This window comes from Pygocentrus nattereri, chromosome 5, assembly GCF_015220715.1.
Source record: "Pygocentrus nattereri isolate fPygNat1 chromosome 5, fPygNat1.pri, whole genome shotgun sequence".
Classification (NCBI taxonomy): domain Eukaryota; kingdom Metazoa; phylum Chordata; class Actinopteri; order Characiformes; family Serrasalmidae; genus Pygocentrus; species Pygocentrus nattereri.
In genome coordinates, this window is record NC_051215.1 from 16,213,751 (window position 1) to 16,228,505 (window position 14,755).

The window sequence follows — 14,755 nt, forward strand, 5'->3', positions numbered from 1 at the left end:
GCGGGACAAAGTCTCAGTAGCTTCCTTTCAGACTCATAGTGTTGAATGTCTTCTCACAGTCAAAGAATGGACAGAAAAGTAGATTTTTTAGATTTGAAGCAAGAGTGAGGCTTGTTAATATTACTAGTGCTGAACAACAGACTGAAAATGTTGAGTTGTAAAACTTTTTGTTTCACTTTGTGGTTATCTAATCTAGCGAAATAAGTTAGAGTGCAGACTCGTATTCATACTCATGCTCAAATGCACCAAATCAACATACAACACAACCTGATACCATATGATGTGGCAGTCAACAGAGGTTTGCTCTCATCTGTTGATGTTGCTGTGGCAGTTGGACAGCATGTTCATGGTCACTTAAAAAAATTTGGCCTTGGCAAATTCCCACCAGACATACACTGCATGCTTTAAGTGTGTTTTAAAACAAAACACACAAACACAAACATAACCATTTCTCCAGTATGAGTGGAAACGTCGGCTAACAAATTAGAGGCGTAAAAGTTAACATTTGCTCCCAAAATTAATCTATGTTGGCTTTACTCTATTTAAGAATAGAATCGTAAGGTATAAATGTTAATATAGTGATATTTTTAAATTGTCTTTGTGAAATATTATGTATTGTATTATTATAATGTACGATATATAACATTCATATTTATGCATTTGACAGTTTATCTAACAGCTACATACAGTTGTGGCTTTAGCATAAAATGCTGCATTTATATTGTGCAGAGACTTGTTGGGAGTGTTGCTTGTGTATTGAGCTGACTTCTATGTGTTGCTATGATAAACATATAACTAGCATATTTGACAAATGCTGATAAGTTCTAGATATTGGTTTAAATAATAGCTAATTACCAGCAGTACGTAGTGTGCTAGTATTGTTGTTTATAACAGCATGGGAAAATAACTCATACCCAGTGAAATATGCAAAAAGACAGCCTTCATTCATAAACATTTTATTTATTTCCATGTGTTTTCCCCAGGAATTTTATTAGATATATGAAAAGTATTTACAGATGTACATACAAGATAATATGTGCCTTCTCTTTCACAGCAGCAATAACACTTTAAATGACAAGTCCAACACACATAAAAAACTACATCAATACTGATCATAGGTCATGCATGACAGTTAATAAGATTTTGTACAAAATAAATTATTCAATATATTTGCAATATAAATGTACATAAACTTCTTGCAGTGTGAAGGAGTGTGTACACTACTCATGTGTGGTATTCAAATCTATCAATATTATAGCTGTCACAGGAAGGATCTCGTGTCAAAGCTGTATGTTTTTACATATTATATGGCACAGATTATCAGATTAAAACACTGTGGCTGCTGTAATATTTCTTCTTTCTAGAAACACAGAGTAGTCTATTGTATTTCCATGAGTGAAATAACTTAATAAAAAGGCTTGTTGCCACAAATGCCATGGGTCCTCTCAATTTTTTTATGTTTCATGTCTTTGTACATGTATCAGGTCCTTTCTGAATGTTTTTTATTGTAAGGTCATCATTTGGTATTAAAGTTTGCAGGTCAAAATGTACAGTACTATGTAAAAATTAGCACCATTTATTTATTTAATTTTCAGTCAAAATGACACTCGATATCCAGTGGGATTTTTTTTAGATAGAAAGAAAGAGTGAAGCTTGATATTATTTTTTAGATAACTGTCACAAGATTTAAATAAGGTTTAGTGACGGTTGGTCTACCAGGTCTTGCATGGTTGTTGAAAGTCCCATTTACTTCAATTTCCACTTTTTTTTTTTTTTACTTTGGCCATTTACTTGCAATTCTTCAGAGGATTATCATCTGCATATTTTTCTTCAGAAATCTCTTATGAAAAATTATGAACTTGTACTTCTATGAACAGCTATTTTTGACTGGAAAGTATATAAATAAAAGTGGCCCCTGACTTCAGCATAGTACTGTGTTTTAGAAGGGCCTCTCTTTCAAAACATCACCCCCTTCCTTTCAGGAAATACTTCCATCTTCCATTGTGAAATTCCTGATAATGGTTTCGCAACAGATGTTTACATCAGTTCTAAGAAGATGACAATATTAGCCGTGCACTCATTTCATTCATATTGCTGTTTCCTTTTAAGTAGAAATCTTCTATCTAGGAAAAAACACTATTCTATGTTCACCAGACATGCAGATCTCCTTGTTTAAACTTTTTTAAAATCATAAATACACTCACGCACTATAACCTCAAGAAGAATATTTCTTTCTAATGTACTCCAGGTTTGTATGGATGTTTCCAACAGTTACAGTTTACATAATTTCTTCATTACAGTTGAGACACTAGCCTCATATAAATCACCAAAAACCATATCAATAAAATATTTTCCCTTTGAAAAATACCACTTGCTTTTTGTTCTTGAGCACAGATTGTTTGTTTACGCTATTCCCCACATTATTTAAGAACATATGCCAAGCATTTAGGCAGTTTTTGCTACCAGGCACATTGATTAATGTTGGCGACAATATGTGGGTTTTCAGCGACCGGCAGAGGATGATTGAACAGTAGTGCTTTTGTTAAAGGGATACTCGAAATTGAGCATTGAGGGCTGGTCATGATTACTTTGCGACAATGTTACTGTAAAACGGCCCAGGACAAGGAAGATCCACAGATGGTATAATGCTGTGGATTATTCTGCAGTGTTGTTTCTTACTTTTGGAATGAGCTTATTTTCAATGTAAACACAGTTCTTTTCTGCTGGTCTGGACGTTGTTTTGAGACTAAAAGAAAGATTCACCATTTTTTTTTGCATCACATAAGCTGTTTTCATCAACTTCAACTGGAAGAGACCATAATCATCACTGGGCTTTACCTCAAGACCTTCTATTTGCTGACTTTTCTTATCATAGAGATCACATACAGCTCTTTCATAGGTACTGTTGCAAGGTTGGACAAGCTTGTTGCTGAAAACCCAACTGGACCTGTTGAAAATTGTATTTCATAAATATTAAAACTACTCTTCTACAGTGTTTAGATTTGTTTAGACACATTGAGTTTCCAGATCTTTATTTCATGCTACCATATTGTTTTACCATATTGTTGTTGCTAATTAAAACTGGGAAGGTGAGTTGAAGTTAGCTTGGTCACATGACAAAAACTACACCTGATCTTTTCTATCAGTGTAACCTTTCACATGCATATAAAATGAATACCATTATAAAATAGCATTGCACTCGACAAAAGTTGAGTTGTGTACAGTTTCTTATTAGGTGGAAAAGGGATTTTTGTCAGTATTCTGTAAGGCATGTCCAACCCACCAACAACTGCTGTGAAAGAATGCATTTGTGGGCGGAGCATGGATACACAGTTGCAGCCTAATGTACTTCCACTCTTTTAAACAGACAGTCTGACCAAAATGAGAAACATGCCTGCTCATCTCCTACAGTACATTATTAGACATGAAGGTTCTGTGCAGGTACATTTTTGTTCATCAAGGTATAAACAATGTGAATGTTCCCTCAAAGGTATAACAGTGGTTTTAAGGTACAATTGTGTACCTAAACTATGTTTTTACAGGTGAAAAGTTCATATTTGTACCTTTTCATAACCTAATGTTTGAAAACAGAGTAATAAAATAAAAAGCCTGCAGACAAGATAGGGTGTGTGGAGTCAATATATCATAAATATAATTTCAGTGGATTATGGTACCATGGTGTTCCCTGATGAAAGGCACTAAGATGTACCCTTGAAGGTACCAAGCCAGTGACAGTTTCACACCTTTATTTCTGAGAGTGCAGGTTCTCTGTTTTTTCTGGACTAGGAAAACCCCTTTTAATGATGTTTCTTGAAGGTGAAAATTACAAGCACTTTTGGAATTTTCCCACAGGCTGGCTAACGAAGAAGGACACCACATAGCTATATTTAGTAACTTGTATATGAGTGGATATTTTGGAGGTCAGGATTTCTTTTTCCGTGATGTATTCGGCCGGTGTGAAAGGCTATATTCATTGTTAATATGGGAACATGTGCGGTGCAGTTCCTGCTTTTACTGTGAAATGGGATAGAAAATATTTTAAATGCTATTTTTGGCTAGAATGCCTGTTTATTTTGCATTCTGAACTGAAAACATACAAAATAACTCTACCCACACATATATTAAAATATATCTACCCACAGCTGTCAGCTTTGGATTCTCTGCTCTGCCTCAGCTAAATTATTATGTCATGTTTATACAGTGACTGTCCCTAAATTTACAAATTCACACATATTTCCCTGTGTGTCATAGTTTGTATTTTAGCTAAGTTTGCTCTCCTAGCTTTATCCTTTGTTTGTGCTATTGTTGTTGGCATCAGTTCTGTGTCTTGTGTCAGTTATTATCATTTTCTTCCCTCTTTTTCAATCACCTTCAGCATTGGTAAAGCTACTGTGTGTACCTCCACACCAACAAGATGTAAATTTATGAAAGAAAAACTGGTAGACATTTCTTTTAATCTGAAAACAACTCTTATTAGAATGCTGGTTTCTGAAGTTAAAAATTATCACTGCAGCACACTGCTGGTGTTCACATATTGTCATTGTCCAAAAAAAAAATTTTTCTAAATAGTTTAAGCACAGCAGCTGCCCTTCTATGCTTATTCCAAGTACTTGGAATAAAAATCTCTTTATATTAACTTACATTACAAATAAAGAATGCTTTCATTTGCTCTTGTAAAATTAGTATTTTGTACATACTTGGTTTTAATTTTTTGGACAGTGATGATATGAAAGAACATCTGCATGTAATTCTTATATCTCAACTCTTCTACATGATCATACAACATGTTTTTGTTTCAGTGCCATTTTAAACAAACATACTTAACACTGGCAGTAGAAGCTGTAGGACAGGAAAGTGGGCTCAAAGAGGGGCCAAAGGGAAACTTCTGCTCCACAGGGGCCATTACTTGTTGAGCTGGGTTGATTTCTGTGTATGTACGTGTGTGTGTGTGTGTGTGTGTGTGTGTGTGTGTGTATGTGTGTGTGTGTGCGTGTGTGTGTGCGTGTGTGTGTGTGTGGGTGGGTGGGTGGTGGTATGTGGTGTTAGCTAGGCTTCATGGATGCCTCTCGGTTGCATAGTGTGTGTGGTGTCTTCTTGCGCAAGTATGTGACACAGCACTAGTAGCATGGCTACTGAAAGCTACTGAATGGGGACGCTTGGTCTTTTTTCGGTCCATGTCATCACAGGTTATCCATGTATTTGTGTTTGGTTTCAGAAGTCTGTAACGCCATCAATCGCTCACTTGAACACTATACGTCCAAAAATGTCCAGACATCTGGTTGTCCAAGTTAAGGATATTGATAGGGAGTGTGGGCCCCTCTCTAATCTTCTGAGAAGGCTTTTGATTAGATGTTGGAATAGTGCTGCTGGGAAATTATTTTTTTCAGCCGCAAGAGCCACACGGATCCCAAACCCACTCCAGCTTATTTCAAAGGTGTTCAATGGCACAATGGCAATCCCATCAACTCATCTCAAAAGTGGTTCATTGTCTTTATATAGCTCAATGCTGAAGAGCTTTGCTCTTATACCTAAGGTCTGGCATTGCGCATGGTGACCTTAGGCTGTTCCCAATCATATCATTCAACTGCCTGTCCATTTGTATGGAGGTTATATGGTTGTAGGTGCACATTTTATCAGCAATGGATGTACCTTAAAGTATCTGAATCCACAAAACAGGAGGTGCCTGTGGACACTTTTGGACACATATTTTTGGACATATAGTGAAGCTGCAGTTATGCTCTGCCTCTAGGGCTTATGGACGTCCTCATGCCGTAGGATCTTGTACAGGACCCAGTAGAAAATGTTGAAGAACAGGAAGGCCAGGGGGAAGCCAGCCCGTGATATGGTATCAATCTTCTTGGCACGGTCGATGAAGATTTTTCTCATTTCCTCTGGACTTTTGCCAGCCAGGGTTGCCGTGTTGGATGGCTGCGCCTGGGGGGTAATGGCTGCGTTGTTTGAAGCCTTGGACATGGCACCATCCTTGCCTGCATTGGCAGTGAAGCTTAGGCGGCTTTCCCTCACATCTTCCTCCTAATGCAAGAAAAGAGACAGAGAGAGAAAGATGCTTACTGAATGTTCTTGAACTTAGACTGAATGATGACCTTAACACTGTGTTTCGCTAGCTGACTGCTCTAGTTTTGCCCTTCAATGTCTCTCAAAGTGCTGAAGAAAACAGTTTTCCCCCTTACTCCAAATGTAGCCAACCAGTCGAGGCATGTTTGCTGTCAGACATGCTTCTTTAGTTTGCACTGGAGGTGTGAAGCTGAAGTAGTTAAGAAATAATGGAAATGTATGCCCCAACAATTAGCATTATGCAAAAGACATGCCTGAATTAATTGCAAATTTGCCACAAACCACACCACACTTCAACTACAGCATTTGCATTATTTTAGGTTTATTAGTCCCAATACTCATTCTCACCTAAAATGGAGGGAATAGTAAAAGATTCTACTGGTCATTATTACCATAAAAGAACAAACACGCCTGTAAAGGTCCAAAAGCAGGACACTGTACATGTCAAATCAAACTTTATAGTAGGTTACCTCAGTTAAATGATGCAGTAAGAATGCACTTCCATTTGTGAAAAGATGTCATGTTACATTCGTCTCCTCATCTTTCTTCCATTCTTTTATTTCCAAAACTCTGTTTTCTTTGTGCCTTATGACCTCTGACTGCAGTGGGTCACCTCACCTTAGCTTTTACTTACTCTCTATCACCCTTCAACTCCCTGCTCTCTCTGCACTTTCCATTGTCAGCTCTTCACACAGCCATTTCTCCACAAAATGTCAAAAGTCCACTGGGGGGAAAAACACTGAGACTCTACCAACTGGAAAACTGTCAAATGCAATTCATCTTACGGGAAGTGTTCTTTTTCACCAAGGCAGAAGCAAAGAGATACAGTTAAAGTGATGTTGGGAGTTCAAGGCAGGAAAAACACTTGTGGAAGTGATTTGGGTACAACACAAAAGGGAAAAACATTCAAACACAAACAAACATAAGCTTTCTTTTTCCATTACAAGCTGGGTCTCACACATGGTAAATAGGCTTTAGCAAATTACATTTTTTTAAGTTAAAAATATGATGCGCTATAATATGGGACACTTTGCTGGCCAGGTGAAGAAACTTTGTTGCTCAAATTAAAATATTAATCCAGACTGCTATTTATATCTTACCATTCACTGGGCCTAATACAGCACACACACGTATTACGAAGGCAGTTGAAAACCACCATCCAGGTTCAGTAGTGGTTTTGAAAACTTCTCACTAAACAGGAAACCCGATAGCTCATTAAATTTCCTTGTAATTGATACTTTAGCTGCTTAAATCTGAATGGAGCTCGCCATTGGACCAGTAGGGTTTGCAATAGTTTTGTGTTAAACAGATATTGAAATCCCTCTTGCAAAATATGTGCCTGCCACACATAATTTCTGGATGTGCTAATATGGAATGAAAGGTTCTGTTAAACACATTAAACCCCATGACACACATTGCTGCTTAACATTTTAATGTCCCACCTAGTATGGAATAAACCACATGCAGACAATATTGCAGTTTCTGTAGTGAAGTCTACCAGAACGTAGCTGGGTTGTAGCTAAAGAGGGTACTTTGGGCTTAAACCTAGGGAGCCTAAGCCTTTGTGCCAATAAAAATGTTACAAAATGTACTTCGTCCTATGAAATTATAATACAGGATGAAACCCAAGGTATTCTTGCATCCTCATGTGTAAATTTCCACCTTAAACAACTAAAAGTGAGCACAAAGCTTTTGATCATCACCAATATTCGGCAGCCATGGGGACGTTTACATAGCTGCATGCTGCCATTGTTCACATATACCACTGTTTCACGGCAAAAAGCCACAGAAAAACATTTTTTCAACAGGGACATGCGAACACAACGTTACCTAGCTAAAGTATTGTATTTCTGCAGATTGTGAGCACTAAGCTGAGTTATGCAAAGCATAGACTACTTATCTAGCAAGCATAAGTAATGAAGTTTGACCGTGGTAATAACTTTGTGAAGTCTAACCTCACTATGTGCAAGTGAACTCAAAATGCGGCCAAAGGCTGTGGAGGAAGTGTATACTTGCATGGGTGGTAGTTTTGGTTTCAGAAGTGGGGGAGGGCTATTTTTCTGGTAGTCCATAGTTAGCAAACTGTCATGCTAATAACGTTAGTCCTGACAGAATGGACTATGCTCTTGTCAAATGACAATGTCAAACTACTTTTTTCTTTTTTATCCACTTGATAAGTTTATTTAACACTTATTTAAATCTTCAGCATAATAGCATTCAGATTTGGGTTGTAAGGAAACACAGGTGTTGCTTAATCACAATTCAAAGAATATAACTTCTTCTACCATGACTACAGAAAAACAAATAAGACATACAACATAAAAGTAGGATGATTACTGGTAAGACTACATCGAATCTACTCTTGCAAGCCGAACCCCAATTTTTCAGATTGTCAAAATGCAACATTATTTTTTTAACCTCCTGTTCAATTTTCTGCAAACCTGAACACTCTCGAGCTATAAGCGAACAACACTTTCAACAAGAGGTTAATATTCTCCATGCTGCTTTCATCTTTCTAGAGTGGACTGTAGCCTATCCAGTGTTGCCTTTGCCTTTTTCTCTTCTCTTTTTATAATTATAGAATGCTAAAATTAAACTATAAATCCAAAAATGTTATATTTTAATATATTAAATACTTTATAATATAATATTTTTATATAATAAGTTATAATTGAATATATTTATTAATAAAATAAGGACGCAATGAAATATGACATAAAATGTGCCACACAAATTTTGCACACATTTTTGTTTTTTTCCCAGTATGTTAAGCTCGCTCAGAAATAAACAGTAAGTGTGCCTTAAAATGCACAGAAACATGTTCTCTGTAGAGGATGTGTTAACTTATGGTTACTTACTGTTGCTCAACAAAACATGTCATTTGACCAGGAGTGTGCAAACTTGCATACAACTGTACATGATCCCAACTGCCTTGTTTATATATGTATTTAAATTTATTTGAACTTTTTTTCATAAATTGACTCAAAAGACAAAAGTTATCAGATTATATTACTTCAATTTACTAATGCTTTGGATTAGGTTCAAGATTACAGTAATCAGGTGATCAATACATAACCCTCCAAAGCATGATAGCATTCAGCCCAGTAATGGTCTGTCTTTGAACTTGTTACCATAGAAATGGGTGTAGAGTAACTGAACCATATATCTGTGATGATAGTTCTACATCAATGAACTCACATTATATTTTTTCTATTATGACAGAAGATCAACTCTAATAAACAATTTTTTGTACATCTGCCAAATTCTGCCAAAATAGAATTTTGGAAAGGGGAACATGTTTCCTCATCTCCAGAGTAAACTATGCATATGGATAAATGAAATGAAAGGTGGGGGAAGCACTGTCACTGTGGATCAGGTCAGGGCAGGTGTCACAGAACAAATGGAGCCGTCCTCTGAGAGATTACCCTGTCGTTGGAATCGGAGATGTGGCCCACGGATCCATACATGGGCTCGGCACTCCTCAAGCCAATGACACTTTGCAATGATTCGGAGAGCTCTTCCTCAAACGTGCGTTCAAGCACCTTTCAGAGTGTGCATGAACAGAGAGGGAAACAAAAACAAACAAAACTAAAATGGCAAACAAAGCAGACAATAAGATGGTTTTCAGCATGCAGGGAGATTTATTAGGACAAACATGCCCTGGAGAACTGAAATAATAAATGGGATTTGCATGCATCAAACGAGCAAGAAGCATGAAATTTTAATATGCTGCATGAACTGGAAAGGACTTAGTTTTGAGTAAACATTTCCTCTTTTTATCAAACCTTCCTTCTTTTTTAACTCTGTGACAGTGTAACACTGATGCAATGTTTCCACACATACCACATACAAGGAACACTGAGACTGAACAACCTGCATGATAACCCCAAAAAACATTCTTTGAACTCAAATGTGCTTCTTTCTCTGTAATCACTTGAAGAAAACAGCAGAGATGATCCCCAGGATAAGCATCGCATCATGAAGTCAATAGTATTATGTATCAACAGTTTGCTAAAAAGTCTAGCGTGCAACAGTGAAGCAAATAAGTATAAGGCAATACAAGCGTTGCTGGCCCATGTGGAGGGTAAGCATTGATCCTTGATTGATCCTTAGTTCTGTAGAAAGCCTAAACCTTGAAATAAACATGTTCAATTAGACTCTCACATGCCACTAAAGTGTCATTACAGCATATGACCCCTGGGTGGCACTATTGTGCCTGATCTCCACAGGAGCTCTTGCATTTAAAAGAAGGTTGACAGTAGTGAATAAAGCAACAAGGCCCTTTGGGTTCCTTTCCTTTACTTTGTGCTTCCACTCACTCGCCACTTTATGATGGCCAACAAATTTACAGGTTCATTGTGAAGGTGTACAATTAGTCTATTATCATGTACATTACTCATCCACCCTCCGCCGTACTCATCACTGGTCAATTTCTGACCACAAGACCGCTGCTGACCATGGTATAGCCTTGTAGTGAGTGCCGTGACTGTACAAGTTTGCAAGAGTTTTTACACATGTCACTGTCACTGGTCTGCTAACCAAAATATTCAGCCAAAAGCAGCTCAGTGGTCAGAAACTGGTCATTGATGACTAACACAGATGGGCTACAAGGCAGGGGTTTCATATACAGTGGCTTGTGAGTATAAGAATTTAAAAAGAAGGGATCTTTCTGATCTTACAGTGAGGGCAAACAAGCATTCAGACATTTTTGCACCTATATCTACTTCAAATTCATACACATGACGCAATACAAAAGCTTACAAGTTTTTCTAGGACTTGCAATATCAAAATCCTCAATATATTTTCAACAGGATTCAAGTCAAGAGATCAGCTAGGCCAACACAAGTTATTATAGCTGTATGTATAGGGTCATTGTCTTGTTGAAACGTCCATTCAAATTCTTGGGTGATTAGGTTAAAGTATGTATTGTCTTCTTCTTCTTTCGGCTGCTCCCTTTAGGGGTCGCCACAGCGGATCACCTGCCTCCATCTTGCCCTATCTACTGCCTCCACTACTTTTACACCAACCATCTCCATGTTCACCTTCACTACATCCATAAACCTTCTTCTTCCATCCGTCCCCACCCACTCCATCCTGCCTGCACCCTCTTCTTCACCTCTTTTCTACACTGTCCAATTGTTCTGGATGGTTGACCCAAGATATTTGAAGTCATCCACCTTTACGACCTCTACTCCTTGCATCTTCACCTTTCCACCTGCCTCCCTCTCATTCACACACATGTATTCCGTCTTGTCTCTACTAACCTTTATTCCTCTTGTCTCCAGTGCAAACCTCCACCTCTCCAGATTCTCTTCCACCTGCTCTCTACTCTCACCACAGATTACAATGTCATCTGCAAACATCATGGTCCATGGAGCCTCCTGCCTGACCTCAACTGTCAACCTTTCAATCACCATTGCAAACAAGAAGGGGCTCAAAGCTGATCCCTGATGTAACCCTACCTTCACCTTGAAACCATTTGTCACTCCAACTGCACACCTCACCACTGTCTCACTATCCTCATACATGTCCTGCACCACCCTAACATACTTTTCAGCTACACCTGACTTCCTCATACAGTACCACAGTTCCTCTCTTGGCACCCTATCATATGCCTTCTCTAGATCCACAAAGACACAATATAGCTCCTTCTGACCTTCTCTGTACTTCTCTACCAACACTCTCAACGCAAAAATTGTATCTGTGGTACTCTTTCTGGGCATGAAACCAAACTGCTGCTCACTGATCCGAACCTCTCACCTTAGCCTTGCTTCAACAACTCTTCCCCATACCTTCATGGTGTGGCTCATCAACTTTATACCTCTGTTAAAGTATGTATCGTACATTTATAAATTATGTGATGACATGTAATGCCCCAATAATGCTTGCAGAGAAACAGCCCCATATCATGATGCTTCCACCTCCATACTTCACTGCGAATGTGGTGTTCTTAGTATTATATGGGCAACCATTCTTTCTCCAAACATGATTATTTCTTTATCCAAACATTAATTATTGTCAAACAGTACTGATGTTGTTCTAAAATATGTTGTTTTAAACATTTCAGATTTGTATAAATGCTCAAGTGCAAATTGTACACATGCATTACTTTTTTACTTATTGTTCTCTGTTTAACAATTGTTCCTGCTTGCAACTCTTTTCAAGTGACTGCTGGATTCTCTGTAACCTTCTTTATCATTAGTCTGGGAGACTATAATATGACTATGATTAGCCTGACATACCTTTTTCCAGGGATGATAATTTGTAGTGCCAGAATCAGTCGTACAGATAGGGATGTTTAAAGTCTTTACAAGCTCTGTAGCATTTTCCATTCCAATGTTTATTTAATAATGATTTCTCTGAGAAGCGTCTTCTCCTTTACCATACGTGCTGTTAGTTCTGTGAATTCTTTCGATAGCAACAACTTTTATAATGACACCAGGTGCAGTTTTCATTAAAACACTTTTATTTTCATTTGTATTTATATAAAATTAATATGAATGACTTGATTTTTTTTTAACCAGCTATTATAATATCATGTCTAAATACTTTTTTCCTCCCACCAAAAATTGTTTTTAAACATATTTTTGCTTATGCTTAAGAATACATGCTTCTTTCTTCACATAAGTACAAAGTCAAAGGATATTGTGTGTAATCTGAAGACGTTATGTGCACCTGAATTAGAGTAAACAACAAAAGCAAGCATGTCTGAATATTTGCTTCCCCCTCCTCACTGCACAATACACGCTCCTCACAAGAAGAATGATCTAGACTCTTTGTATTAAATTAATAATTCAGACAAACAGGCTAGCAGAGCCAACAGCAATGACCTGAACTGAATTAAATGAGGACTAGTTAGCATAATCTAATTCATATTATGCAACCTGGACCATGCTAGCTTTCATTCATAATTAGTGAAGCAATGATGTCTGGATGAAACAAACTCAGACAGTGAATCATCTACACAGAGGCTTCCCAAAAACACAAGGCCCATTCAATCAGCCACGCAAACTGTATTTAATAAGAGCGCTCAGACTTAATTCCAGCAGAGTCCAAAAGGCGAAAAAACTCCATTAATCTCTCTATCACTTCCACTAATCCATTTCAGTCTCTGTCAAGTTCAATTTTAAGCAGTGCGGTGCTCTGGGCTGGACTTCAGCACACTGGATGCCTTCATTTAAGCTTTGCCATCTACTCATAAAATGTTTGTTTACATCTGTGTGGATGGTAGCTCTCAACATATCTGGGGAAGATAGAGTGACTAGGCTAATACTTACTGCTGAGAATTTAAAGGGATCTGTTCTGTCTTACTCAATCATATAGGCTCTGTTTTTATTTCTTTTTCATTTTTTAAGTTAGAAGGGATTTAAATAGTACCCCAACAATTTTTAAGACCAGAGCACACCAGCCCAAAGTTCTCTTTCAAACACCAACAAACTCAAATGCTGGGTTGGTGTTTCTCCCCTGTGTGTGATCTTTGGAAAGTGTCTAGAATGTGCTCCCCATTCACACAGCTCTAGAATGTTCTCCTGATTTTGAATGTTCATTTAGACTGTTTATGTTGTTCTCCATTTACACTTACACTTATCTTATTCATACGCTTCTAGAAAACTCTGCCTATTCTTCACATGTACACTATTCTTGAATGTTCTACTGCTCCATCATTCACACCGTTCCAAAATTCTATCTCCATTCAAACACTAGCATGTAGTGCACTCCTTCATTCATACTTGTAGAATGTTCTCTTCCTGCATTCTCATTATTCCACAATGTTCACCACATTTATATTGTTCTGGAATGTTTTCACTCATTTCACACTTTTAGAACTCTAGAATTTTTTCCCACATTCGTGCTGTTCTAGGATGCTCTGCCCAGTTCATACAATTCTAGAACCTTCTCCATCACTTGCACTGTATTAACATAATTTTAGAATTAAAAACTGTTCTTGAGAAGAATGTTCTCATGCTTTTGCACGGGTCTACAATGTTCTTTTTAGTTCATTTGGGCTCTTTATATGTTGGTGAAATGTTGATGTTTGTTGAGCAATGTTGAATAGATGTGAATGTGCCTTGGCCTTTAAGTGCAGTCTATTCATTACAGATATTGAATTGGCTGTGGGGCAGTGTAAATGCATCCTTTCCACCAGTATTTTTGGGTTAGGGAGGTGTGTTTGTGATCCAGACCTAGTCATCCAACATCAGTATCTGACTTCAATAAAGCTGTTGTGGGAGAATACAATCAAATCCTCACAGCAATGTTTCAACAAATATTGTGCAGCAACCCCAGGAAATAAGAGGCTGTTACTGCAGCAAAATGGGGAACAAACTCCTTTTTAACACCATTTACTTTAGAAGAAATACACTTTGCCTTGGTCAGCAGACATCTGCAGTGTTTCCAACTTTTTTATCCACATCAGCATGACCTTGGTCAACTGCTCTCCACAGCACAGGCCTACCTTGGTAGACTTCTTCCTCCGTCGACGGAATCTCAACAGCTCCTTATGTTGCCTGGAGACGAAGTTCACTGCTGCGTACTCCAGCAGGGCAGAGAAAACGAAAAGCAAACATACGGCCATCCAGATGTCTATGGCCTTCACATAGGACACCTGCACAACACGGACACATGCATTAAGGTTAGAAAAGTTTTGTGGTTATTTATTTTATTATTGTGCTCTATACGG

General features: G+C 37.8%; 1 protein-coding gene across 1 annotated transcript in view; it reads right to left on the reverse strand.

Annotated features, from left to right (window-relative positions):
- Positions 1-940: 940 nt before the first annotated feature.
- Positions 941-14,755, reverse strand: part of glra3 (glycine receptor, alpha 3) — a 125,558-nt gene continuing 111,743 nt past the window's right edge. The window contains exons 8-9 of the mRNA XM_017701470.2: positions 14,531-14,680; positions 941-6,033 (exon numbers count right to left, since the gene is read on the reverse strand). Coding sequence (XP_017556959.1) covers positions 5,746-6,033; positions 14,531-14,680 — 438 coding nt within the window. The 3' untranslated portion in view covers positions 941-5,745. The remainder of the gene's footprint in view (positions 6,034-14,530; positions 14,681-14,755) is intronic.